This window comes from Hoplias malabaricus, chromosome 14, assembly GCF_029633855.1.
Source record: "Hoplias malabaricus isolate fHopMal1 chromosome 14, fHopMal1.hap1, whole genome shotgun sequence".
NCBI lineage: Eukaryota > Metazoa > Chordata > Actinopteri > Characiformes > Erythrinidae > Hoplias > Hoplias malabaricus.
The window spans coordinates 14,030,628-14,044,196 of NC_089813.1; the positions used below are offsets into that span (position 1 = coordinate 14,030,628).

The window sequence follows — 13,569 nt, forward strand, 5'->3', positions numbered from 1 at the left end:
ATACCTGTGAAGGAGCACGATCTTCAGGCCAAATATACACAGAGACCAGTAACTCTGTTAGTCTGAGTGTATCAGGTGAGTGTAACACCTTTATTACATTATATTGCATTAGAAACATAGCTCACAGCAGAGGAATGGATGTTTTCAGGAGCGTAGATGAAAGCTTTAAGTGTTGTTTCTCTGATGGAGACAGTGTGGGTGGTTTATCAGGTCTAGCACATTTTTACAAGTTATGGTTTTCATTATTTAAATATTTAATAGTTTGACTCTGCTTCTTCATTCACATGACTGGCTTTTTCACAGCACCACAGCTCGTCTCATATCAGCTGCTTCATGAGCAAAACCTCATGACTCCAAATAGACTCCAGTTGTATCTTTCAAACAGGACAGTATGAGCATGTATTCATTTTTAAAATGTAAAAGGAACAAATATCATCACATACAGTGACAAGAAAAAGTGTGTGAACCTTTTGGAATTTCATAATAAATGCATAAATTTATCATAAGAAGTGATCTGATCCTCATCCGAGTCAAGGTTATTGACAAATATAATGTGCCTCAAATAAGGCCTCATAGTGCTAGTGGATAAAGTATATGAACCCTTGGGTCAATGACCTCGAAAAAGCTCCAGTCCAGTGTTCACATACCTTATCTTGGTAAGAAAAATGTTTGGAGACTGAAGGTGTAGACTAGAGCTACTTTGACTGATAAAATCCACTCAATCTTTTTGAGTTTGCTCTGCACAAGGAGGATACGCGAATGTGAGCCATGCCTCACCAAAAAGAGCTTTGAGAGGATCTACGATAAAAAAAAGTGTTGATGATGGAGATGATGATACATGAAGATGGAAGGGGTTAGAAGTGATTTCAAAGACTTTAGAAATTCATCAGTCTACAGCAAGGCAGCAAGGCAAACAATCCACAAATGGAGACAATCTGGGACTGTGGCTACTCCGCCAAGAAGTGGGTGCCCAGTCAAAATGACCCCAAGGGCACAACGGAGATTCATCAATGAGGTAAATAAACAACCCAGAGTGACAGCCAAAGATTTGAAAGCATCATAAGTACAGGCTACCATCTGTGTTCGTGAACCTACAGTCCGTTACAGGATACCACGAAGGAAGCCAGTGCTTTCTAAAAAGAACATTGCTGCACACCTGAAGTTTGCGCAAATACTGGCAAACATTTTTAGGGTATATGATACTAACATTGAACTATTTGGAAAGAACACATAGCGCTACATCTGGTGTAAAAAAGGCAGTGCATATCACCATGAAAATATCATCCCAACCATAAAGTATGGTGAAGGGAACATCATGATTTGGACCTGCTTTGCTGCATCAGGTCCTGGCCAGCTTACATTCATTGAGGGGAAAATGAATTCCCAAATGTATTCTACAGGACATTGTGAAAGTGTCTGTACGTCAACTGAAACTGTAGAATTTGGGTGATGCAACAGGACAAAACAGGACGCAAAAACACAAGTCTACTACAGAATGGCTTATGAAAAACAAAATCTACCCTTTGGAGTGGCCAATCAGATCTCAACCCTATAGAGGTGCTATGGAATTGTCTTGAAGAGCTGTACACGAGGCGTCCAAGGAATATGACAGAGCTAAAGCAGTTCTGCCAGGAAGAATGTGCAGGTCTAATCCACAGCTACAGAAGAATCTAATGAAGATCAGATCACATTTTATAACAAATTTATGCAGAAAACCATGAAATTCCAAAAGGTTTACACACTGTTTCTTGCCACTGTACCAGTGATGGGTGTGTGTTTATCAGGTAAATAACCCTGTAATGAAGGGTCTACAGAGTGAACTGGATCCATTTGCAGGTTTTATTAACAAATACAACAGAGAGAAACAACCTTAGAATCAAAGTCCAGATCAATGTCAGAGAAATCACAAGGAGGACACAGAGCACAGAGTCCAAAAAAGACAAAAATACAAGGTAAACAAGTACAAGTTAGGATTCCCAAATCAGTTAGTAGGGGTTCTAAAGGTAAATGGGAGATAGGTTTGGGGGAATTTAAGCAACACTATGTAGTAATTTTTTGCTTAAATTGAAAGCCTGAAAATCATTTTGATGCTCCACTTACCTGAGAATAGAGCCTCTGTCATTGCTACTCCAGTCTTAGCACTGCTGAAACTGCACTTTGGGACTCCTGTTATGTTTTCAGACGTATAACACAGTCTAACTTTGCTTATCTGTCTACACTCTTAGTAAATGACTGTAATAAATAGAATGTTCAAAAGACTAAAGGCAGCAAAGTGTGTTTCTGAGACTCAGAGAGCAGTGTGTAAAAAAGAGAGATTTCCAATAAATTTATTTCATGACAGTAAAACCTCAACCTACGCTGACATCAAGCCGTAATGGATCTGTACTGAGAGGAAACCCAGTGACTCTGTACTGTACACTGGGTCAGTCTGCTGGATGGACCTTCTACTGGTCCAGAGACACACAGAGTCCTGAGATCAACTCCAGCTCCTCCATCTACACCATCAACTCAGTTAGTGACTCTAATGGAGGTCAGTAGAGGTGCAGAGCTGGCAGAGGAGACCCAGTTATATGGAGGAGACCCATATGTTATATATATATTACATCTGGTTTAAAGATAATAATGAACTAAAGCAGTTCAGTAGATCACAGGAGATTACAGTCCGCTCTGTTACAGAGTCTAACAGCGGTAAATACACCTGCAGAGGGGAGAGGAAAAGTGACTCTCAGAAGTCAGAGATCAGTGATGCTGTTACACTGGCTGTGTCTGGTGAGTCTGTGGTTTTGAGGTGTATTTTCTTGTTAATTATACTGTATGTAATAATCTTCTCCCTCTGTATAAACGTGTTTGTGTCTGTTCTATTCTCCATGTCGTCTGTGTCAGGTGAAGCCCAGGCAGTATTGAGTGTGTCTCCACAGAGCTGGCTGACTGAAGGAGACTCAGTGACTCTAAGCTGTGAGGTTGATATCTCCTCTAAAGGCTGGACGTTCAGCTGGTACAGAGCTGTTCCCTACAGACAAGGTTTAACCCAGATTACAGATGTTCATGATAAAGTGGTGTATTCTGTAGAGCTCCTGTCAGACAGCAGAAGAGGAGCTGGAGGCTCCTACACTCTCAGTCCTGCTGCTCTGTATCACACAGGAGTTTATGTGTGTGGAGCAGAGAGAGGAGAACCAGCCTTTCACACACAGTACAGCAGTCCACAGCCGCTATGGATCACTGGTGAGGAACTAGAGCCGGTGAAGAATATACAGTCAGAACAGTCTCACTACACTTCTGTTGATTTTTACAGTGAAAATGAGTTAATGTCCTCTACAGGAAACAGACTTTAATACTTCTGTGTATTTTCAGGTAACTCTCCTCCAGTGTCTCTGATCATCAGTCCCAGCAGAACTCAACACTTCAGCACTGACTCTCTCTCACTGAGCTGTGAGGGACACAGAGACTCTGCTGGATGGAGAGTGAGACGATACACACACAGTGAGAAGGTGTCCAACTGTTCTTCAGTTCCAGGGTTTACCTGCAACATCAGCTCCCTCTCCACATCAGACACTGGAGTTTACTGGTGTCAGTCTGAATCTGGAGAGAGCAGTGATCCTGTCAACATCACAGTGCACAGTGAGCATCCACTATTCAATAATAGGGGCTCAATACAGAGGAGTGATGAGGAATATGAAAGATATTAATTATTTAATAACATTTCAAACACCGTTAAGCTCTTTACCACAGTAACACTTTATTTACTACAGTTTCTATCCTGCAGATGGTGCTGTGATTCTGGAGAGTCCTGTCCACTCTGTGTCTGAGGGCGATTCTCTGACTCTCCGCTGTTTAAATCACTCCACAAACTCCTCACTCCTCCCAGCTGATTTCTATAAAGATGGAATACTTCTCCAGAAGCAGACGACAGGAGAGATGACCATCCATAAAGTCTCAAAGTCTGATGAAGGTCTCTACCACTGTAAACACCCAGAGAAAGGAGAGTCTCCACGGAGCTGGATCTCAGTCAGAGGTCTGCTGCTTTATTTATATTTTCATTCAGCAATAATCTCTGTCCATTTTACAATTAGTTTTGTGTGTGTGTGTGTGTGTGTGTGTGATTTGTCTGGTTCAGGATCTCCATCCTTAGTTCTCAGAGTGCTCAGTAGTCTCATGGCAGTGACTCCTTATTTGATAATCACCATTGTGCTGGGGGTGAAATGCCACAGAGCCTGAGGTAAGAACTCAGATTTGATATAGTTTCTCAGTTTCTCTGGATCAGATATTTATTATCAGCCTTAAACTGTATCATAACATCTGATCATAGACTAATGTGCAGTGTATTATTGTGTATTTCACAGTTAAACCTGATGAGGTGAACAGAACCTACGCAGTGATAGAAGCTGAAGAATCTGGATGATATTTGTAGTACAGTATTTTACATTATAATATTAATCATGTACTTTTCAGATCAGAAAAAAAGGCTTTCATTTGCACCTCAGCATCCAGCAGCTTCATTTCTGCTCTGTCAGTGAGAGCAGTTGTATTAATGCAGCAGCTGTGGACTCTTACATCAGCTCCACACCGAGCCATCCACCATTTTGTCTAATGATTCTACTTCACATTATAAATCAGTTATTGTCCTGACACCTAGTGTCCTGGAGGTGTCAGAGGTTCTGTATCAAACCTATTTTATTATGAGCCATAAACTCTTTCATTCAGGGACTTTAAAGAATCTTTAATGTGAGTTTCAATTTATAGGAAACTAAGACTTTTTTCATAAATATTATTAATGTAAATGCAAATCTGCACCAACGCTGTTTAATCTTAATAAAAAAAAGTGAGCAGACCACTTTTAAAATGATTAATATATTCTCAATACATTTTAAGTTCTACTTCAGAAGACACTGAATATTTGTTTGTTTTTTTTTGTAACAAACATTACACATTTATAAAAAATATTTTCACGACTTTCACGAGTTTTGCAATGAGCAGAAATCATACCTTTGCTTTAAACTTTTAAGAAACATTTGTATTCATAGCATTTTTATATTTTATGATATTTCTCCAGTAATCACTTTATTTTATTCCACAGTTGGATAAATATGAAGTGTGATTGTGTTTTGTGTCTGATTTACTCCCCTGATAGGGGACGGCAGACCACGGTTGGTCCAATGAGGGCAAAGATGGAGGTCCACTGATGTTTTACACAGTTTTCTGGGCGGACCACCTGTGATTAAACAGAATTTTAGACAAAATGCCACATTTTAACACTTTTCCATTCACAATCCAATTTAGTAATTATTCATTCATTAGATTCTTTTGATATTCTTTATAAATTAGATTCATAAATCATTTTAATCTACGCCATATTCAACATTTTCAGCATCATTTTATATCAGGCTTATACTCATTATTATATCTCTCATAGTTGTTGGTATTATTTGTATTAGTTTGTTTCCAGAATAAAAGTCTGTTCACAGGACAGTAATCTGAGTGGTCCGATGGTGGACCAGCAGTGGTCTACAGTCAGTAGTTCGCCAACCTGTTTATGACAGTGGACAGATATATTCTCACTGTCTGGGTCAATGCTAGTGTTGAAATAAAGATCACATAGTTTCTTTCAGTAATAAATGGTGTGGGTTGTGTTTATTGTGAAAGACTGGGTCATGGTACATAACATAATTTAAATCCTTATAAGATTTCAGCACCATATGCTCCTGTGGAGTTGAGGTCAAAAACGGTGCCTATTTTCTTGATGTAGTGTTCTGCTGTCACAGACAAACAGGTAGAGTACAGTAACAAGTCCAGTGAGAGGAAATGTTTATTTAATGTATATTAGAAAGGTAAGCACTGGCCATAATTCATTAAAGTTCCATACATTTAAATCCATTTGTAAAAGGAAAGCACACAAATTAAATGATTATTTATCAACACAATTGTTGTTTTATCCGTATCAAACTCACATCTGTGGAATTAAGAGTAATATTTGTTGTAACAATCATAAAGGAGTCTGTTTTATACTGATTCAGTGTCTCCCTTCAAACACAATGCTTACCTTTTACAGTAGACACATCTAATATTATGCAGCAATTAACCTCAGACAGTGTTTTATGATAAATATCACAGCACACGATCTCATTCTACTCTCTGAATAAAGGTAGAACAATATTCATTTCACATTGTACTCCTCTCACTATAAATCTGTTTAAGCTCTGACCAGTAGAGGGGGCTGTCCACTCACTTCTGGAACCCAAACTCCGCCCACAAGGACAATAATTGGCTCCTGAACTGCAGAATGTCCTTCTGTTATTGTCTCACTACGGAAATATCTTTAATTGTTGTTACATGCCCATGCTATATACTATGTTGAAACAAAAACTAGAGAGCTCTTACTCAGTGTAACAAGGCGAATTATACAGGGTCAAGCGTTGGAGCAACATGAGACCAAACAAGGGAAAGTGCTATCGCTATACCTCAGACTCTACTGCCTCCTACAGCCGCTCTTAGGTACTACAACACATCCATTAGAGATCATTACTACACTGAGAAGTGTGTGGACGAGTGTAACCTGACACCGCCTCACAGTCCTCAATCCACACACTGCACACAGAAAGAACAGTGACAACTACATGGAGAAATGTCACTTCACCGAAGCACTACATGCATCAGCCACAACATTAAAACCACTTGCAGATGACGTGAGTAACACACCACCTGATATACTCCAGTCCTCCAATAGGGCTTCATCAGTGTTGTTCACTTCACCTGTGAGTTTTTTTTTAATCTTGTGGCATAACAGTATAAAATAAAATAGAACAAGAAGTGACTGCTTGACTCCATTAAAAAATCCATTATATCTGTATGTGGCTCAACAGGGTTTTTCTCTTTCTCCTCAATTTTCATTGTTATTCTTTTTGTTTGTTTGTTTGTTTCTTCAGGAAACCAACATTCAGTATTTTCATCCTCCTCCTCTGCTCTGAATACAATTATTTCAGCTTCAGGAGGAAGTTGATGAAATCTGAACTTCTCTGAACTTCTCCCCTTACTCCCTAAGGAAGTAAGCAAGCCAGTGGAGGCAGTGTGATGCTCTACTCAGAAATCTTTAATCCTGACTTTCACGTGGATACTACGCTTACACGTCTCACCTATCTAAGCATTGTCACAGGCCAAGTACCCCTGGTCCTGGCCACAATACTAGGCAGGGTTATTGTATTACTGTAACACGGACACAGTTCTGAGAAATGTAAGACAGCAGAAGATACACCTGAGCTCCACTCAAGATCAGCTAAATGGAGAAACGTCAGCAAGCATCATTTTATACAGTAATTCATTTCAGACCTGACTCTGTGCCGTCCTCCCTCAGACATTTCTGAAATCAATGTATTTCCTTTCCCAATTTAGTGGGATCACCACACAAACAGAGCTACAGAGATATGAAACACAGCCTGGAAGGCCACAAGAAAGCCTCTGTGCTGCTTTTTATTATAAATAAAGACAATGAAGTGTAATGTCTGATTGTTAAAGGGGTAAACACAGGGGTATATTTGATTTATTACTTAATTCATATATGTTTCACAAAAATAATCCTTTCTTAACTGTATGAGAGGGTATCAGTGAGGTCCCACTCTGAGATCTCTGCAGCTCTGATCCTTAAGTTCAGTAACACTAAAACACACACACACACACACACACACACAGAGAGAGTTCACGTTTTTCTCTTCAGATCAACTTTGTATTTATGACACACACATTTGTTGATGTACTGTTTTTATGAAAAACTGCACTCCACTGGTAAATGTAAGATTTCATATCTTAAGTAGCTTCATCATTATCTACTTTTCCTCAGTAGCTCATAGTGCAGCTGTGTAATTTATAGAAGTGTAGATTGGCTGCAGCTTGACTACTTTTAACCAAGAGTGGCTTGAAAAACTACTGTTTCAAAATAGCTTCACCAACACCTCTGTTAACTATAAAAAAAAGCCCCTAGTTTAATCTTCTCTCTGATTCTTAACCTGTGACACACTTTATACTGTCATTGACACTTGTGACACATACAAAGCAGCTCATATTTAAATAAAGAATGGAAAGTATGTGACTTAATTGCTCTGTGCTCTCTGGCCTCTTTATAACAGGTGAGACTTTCATTTGATGTTTTACATCTATTTTTATGTCTTTAAAGGTGAGGGTTTTATCTCAGTTATTATCTAAAATTACATTTTGTTGATAGACTGTGGGCTGTTGTGCTCTGAATCTAAGTGTTCCTAGCCATTGCAAGGGCTCCATCAACAGCAAGCATCTCTCTTACATTCTTGTGTTCTCGCTTGACATAATTTTCCACTGCTGAAGATACGTTCCAATACTGACAAACACAAACGCCAAGAACGGTTAAAGTGCCCAGAAATTGTTCTTGTTCTGCTGAAAAAAAAAGAGAATGCATTTGTTCATGAATTGCCAAAGAGAGGGACCTGAGAACCCTATCATTAATTTGCTCTTGTGAGGTGACTTCTCTAGAATGTTCTTCTGGAGAACACTAGTCCATTCTTTGTGGTGTTGCTATTGAGAAACAGCCCTAATTCACCACCACATACATGATACTGACTGAATTCATTCACATGCTACACACACCTGTCTGTGTCTGACAGGTTACCAGTGTGTTACACATGTAAACACAGTATATAGTGGAACATGCTGCCAAACATAACTAACAACCACAAGCAAGGTCCAACCACACAAGGGCCAGAGTAAATGCAAATGGCAGTATTCTCAATTCATGATTGTCACAGATGTCACCAAGTGTCCATGTTAATACACATTGGACATTCACACACTGTGGTGGAGAAAATAAATACAAGTATTAAGAATTGAAATCTAACAGAGCATTTGCAATCAGAAAGTAGTTTATTAACCTTAAGGTGGTCAACACACAATAGCACAGAGCACTATGTGAATGTGGACAAAGAAGATGTTTTCACAGAGAGTATTATAGGTAGTTTATACGTCATAAGCATAAGATAATCACTCTAAGTTTCTGCAAGCTTAGTTCCTTAGAGACGTCCCAGTTTGATGAACAAGATGAAGGACAAAATGTTTTGTTCTGAAAAAACACTGACCTCGAACTGACCTGACATATACAGACAAACAGTCTGCAACAGTTCCATAAATTCTCATATAAAAATAGTAGTAAAACACTGTAATATCATCACATTTAAACTGAGTTATTTGTTTGTTCAATTTCAATATAGGAGGTGGTTTTAAAGAATTCTTTCTCATATAGGAATCTTTTTGTAGGGTTAACAAGATGGACTGAGAATGGAGAATGGAGATTTAAATGTTCCTGCATGAATTTGCTAGTAAGATTATAACTAGCTGTGTTTAAACCCATCCAAGCTTTATTCACTGCACCACATGTATTTTCAGAAACTGAAGATTCAAACGGATCAGTACTGGAATGTGGCATTAGTGAACATACAATGCATGTGTCATTTGCATTACCAGTTGTCTTCACTATGAAGTTCACATATTGCCAGTAAACATTTTTACTGTAGTCTATGAACCTTTCTGTAGTCTCAGGTTTTGCTGCATATTTTCACTGTCATCCAGATGGACGCTGTCAGGATGATGTTGCTAAGATGAATGCTGTCACCTTGCAGAGGTTGAACAATATGTGAAATTTTCCTGCCATGGTGATTTTGTTGTGTCTATTCTAGGGCTGGGGCTCTTTTGCAGTGTGAGATGTGGACCCACGTGTCCCTCTCAGTAATTTTCACTGTGGTGTGAGTAGTCAGGAGCATCTGGAACGGTCCTTGCCAGCGATCCACTTTCCAATTTGCCCTCTTGTAGACCGTAGTCAGGATCCAATCCCCAGGCTTCACTGTGTGTCCTGTAACTGCTCAGTAGAGATTCATTCACCCTCCTGTGCACATCAAACAAAACAGAACACAATTTTGCACAATATTTTTGCATGTGATCATCTTCCAAGGCCAGTGTTTCTCTTTTGGGAGCACATCCTGTATTTGGCGGATGGCCAAACATTATCTTGAAAGGGGAGAGTTTCGTCCTGGACGACACTCTTTGTCTCATACTCATGCACACCAGCTTCCACCCAATTTAGCCCTGTTTCTTGACACACTTTGATTCTACCGCCCCTGCACTCATAGGGTGATAGGCACAGTGTTTGTGTAGTGGCATGTCAATTACTTCACTGATGTGTGTTAAAATGTTGCTAACAAACGATGGCCCATTGTCAGATGAGATTTTCCTAGGAATACCAAACCTAGGGACAATTTCCCTTAACAGTATTTTTGCTACTGTTAGTGCATCTTGGTGAGAAGTGGGGGAAGCTTCTACACATTTTGAAAACATGTCAACGATCACAAGCACATATTTCTTTTTCTGACATGGTGTTAATTCAATAAAATCCATTTGTAGGTGGTCAAAAGGCATGTCAGGTTCTGGATGTCCATGTGTGTGTTCATATGAAATGGCACCTGTTGAGTTTACCTTCAGACACCTTTTTTTATTTTTTATTTTGTGAGTAATTTGAGAAACCTTTTACAAATCACTGTTGATTTACTGCGTCTACCATTCCTCTCCTCGAACAATGGTCCACTCCATAGGCCATTTTCGCAAAGTAAGGAAAGTAGTAGGAGGGTAGACATGGTTTGTTGTTTGGTCCCAACCAGATTTTCCCATTGAATGTACACCCTGAGTTTCACCATGTTTTCACATCTTTAGCTGTTCTGGTTTTTTTAATTTCCTCAGGTGTAAAATCCTGAGGATCAACAATGGTGACTTGTATTAAAAACACTCCAGGGTTAGATGCTGCCTTCTTAGCTGCAGCATCTGCTCTCGCGTTACCCAATGCTTCTGGAGTTTCATCACTTGTATGTGTGCAAACATGTACTACTGCCACCTGTTTTGGTAAAAGAATGGCATCCAGAAGTGCTGACACTAGTATGTGATGTGCAATTGCCTTACCTGATGATGTTAGGAAATTTCTTCATTTCCACAAGGTCCCAAAGCTGTGAACAACCCCGTAACTGTACCTGGAGTCTGTGTAGATGGTGACTGCCTTTTCTTTGGCTAGTTTGCATGCTTCAGTCAGTGCAACTAGTTCAGCAGCCTGTGCTGAAAAGCTGGAAGGTAGGCTACCTGTAAGCAAAGTGTCTGTTAGTGTAACAACAGCAAATCCTGTTTTTGTCATGTCATTTAGAGTCTTTGTAGCTGGATCCATCTACATAGAGAATTAAATCAGGATTATCAAGTAGAACATCTTTCAGGTCAGTTCGTGGAGAGCAGACAAGGTCCAGTGTGTGCAGTCATGGGGTTCCCCTTCCTGTTCTGTGGGAAGTAGCTGGGTTCAACACTGTACACCTTTTACTGCAACATTTGGCATTTCTGCCAATAATGTGTGATATTTAAACCATCTGGCTGCACTAAGATGTGATGTCTGTTTTTACAGCAAGATCATGGACACTGCATGTGGAACGTGTAGGGTGATGTTTGCATACCCCACTATCTCTCTAGAAGCTGTGATAGCCGTCTCTGATGCTACTACTGCTCTTAAGCAGTAGGGATAACCCTGAGCTACGGTGTATAGCCGCCCACTGAAATAGGCCACTGGTTGAAGTTTGTTACCGTGTTCTTGTAAGAGAACAGAAGTCATGTATCCTTGTTTTTTATCTACAAATTGCTCAAAAGGTTTTTCTGGATTTGGCAGAGCTAAAACTGGTGCATTCTGAAGAGCTATTTTTAGATTTACAAACGCCTCCTCCCCTTCAGGGGTCCAGGTTACTTTGGACGAGGCTGTTAGATTCTTTTTATGTGTCATGTCATGTAGTGGAGCAGAGGTTTGTGCATAATTTGGAATCCACATTCTGCAGTATCCAGTCATACATTAGAAAAGAGATAAGTCGCTTTTTTGTAGTTGGTTTTGGTATGTGTGCGATTTCAGAGACTTTTTTTGCACAAAGTGTCTTTCCCTTTGCTGACAGATCATGTCCCAGATATGTGACTGTTGGTTGCACAAGCTGCATCTTGTCCCTGTCCACTCTGGGGCCATTCTGTGCTAGGAAATGAAGCAGAGAGACAGTGTCAGTTATACAGGTGTCCTGATCAGGAGAACATATCAAAAGATCATTTACATACTGTAGAAGTGTACTAGTACCTGGGAAAAAGAACTTAGCTAAGTTATCCCTCAGGGCTGTATTGAAAAAAGTTGGTGACTCAGCGTATCCTTGTGAGTCTTTGTGCACTTTCGGACTGAAAAAAGCATTTGCTAAATCTATCACTGAGAACCACTGAATTTTCTGGCACATGACTCAGAATAGTGTCCGGTTTGGAACTTCTGGTGCTTGAGCATGAATAGCCTTGTTTACTGCTTGCAAGTCTTGAACAAAGCGCCACTGCTGCAGTTTTCCTGGAGATGTGGATTTTTTTACAGGCCAAATTGGATATTTATATGTTGAGTCCGGACATTCGATAATAATCCCTCTTTCCAACAAACTGTTCAAAACAGGGTTATTCCATCCTCCTTTTTCAGAGGATATTGAGTTGTGCACTTTTTGGAGTGATTATTCATTCTGGAGCTCATTTCATAAGACTAACATATTTGCCTTTGGACCACAGCCAAGGTTCAATGGCGTCTAAAAAAAATTTGCTTCGTTACTGATGCTGATCTGTTGAGACAAGTTTAAGACTCCATTAAAGGAACTCCACCCGCCCCCAATATAGATGTTTTCCTCCCTGATAAACGTGGTTCGGGGTGCAAGGCCTCGGTTTTTAAAACAGAAATTGTAGCCCCAGTGTCAACTAAAAAAGTTAAAATTTGGCTCACAATTTGTAATTCAATTGTCAGCAAGGCAGAGGTCTTTTTTTTTAGAAGCATTTGATAATTTAAAACAATCTTACCAGCATCTAGATGTGTGTGTGGTGTGTGTTCTGATCCCTGTATGATTCATGCCTCCTCTCCTGCAAACTGTGTGTCTCTTGCGGCTGGTTCTCAGGACAATTAACAGCAATGTGTCCCATTTCGCTACAGTTGTAACACTTGTATTGAGAGAAGTTTCTGAAGCCAGTGCCATCTCTTCCACATCCTCTACCTCTTCCTCTGTCTCCTCTGAAATCAGCTTTTGCCGCCTCCAGCACAGCACACTGCAGTTGGTGCTGCTCCTTTTCTCTCTTCTGTTGTCCTTTCTTCACTTTCTCATTCAGTCTTTTTTCGACATGCAAAGGCCAGGACGGTCTGTAGTCTTCCTGTGTCCACTTCCACACAATCATCTCTCACCTTCGTCTGAATGTCAGATTTCAAACCACTTAGGAAGCGTTCTTTTAAGTGGCTTTTCCACGGGCTCATGTGGTTTTCGGGATAGTCAGCGGGTTTCTGAAGTCCGGATTGGATTTGTTCCAGTTCATGTAGATAATCAACGGCAGTCTGTCCTTCTTTCTGCTTGCACTGAGACAGTTTGTCCAGATTCAGTCTGACTGGAAATGCTGCTTCGATCCTTGTATAGAGGGCAGTCACTGCGACTTGGTAGAGTGATCCAGGGTGCCCCCATACTGTATGTCTTTGGGGAAAGGTAGATCCCC

The 13,569-nt window shown here is 40.1% G+C and overlaps 1 protein-coding gene across 1 annotated transcript in view; it reads left to right on the forward strand.

Annotated features, from left to right (window-relative positions):
- LOC136666294 (Fc receptor-like protein 5) overlaps positions 1-13,569 on the forward strand; it is a 60,356-nt gene that overhangs the window by 12,835 nt on the left and 33,952 nt on the right. The window contains exons 5-8 of the mRNA XM_066644392.1: positions 2,617-2,769; positions 2,884-3,222; positions 3,352-3,618; positions 3,764-4,012. Coding sequence (XP_066500489.1) covers positions 2,617-2,769; positions 2,884-3,222; positions 3,352-3,618; positions 3,764-4,012 — 1,008 coding nt within the window. The remainder of the gene's footprint in view (positions 1-2,616; positions 2,770-2,883; positions 3,223-3,351; positions 3,619-3,763; positions 4,013-13,569) is intronic.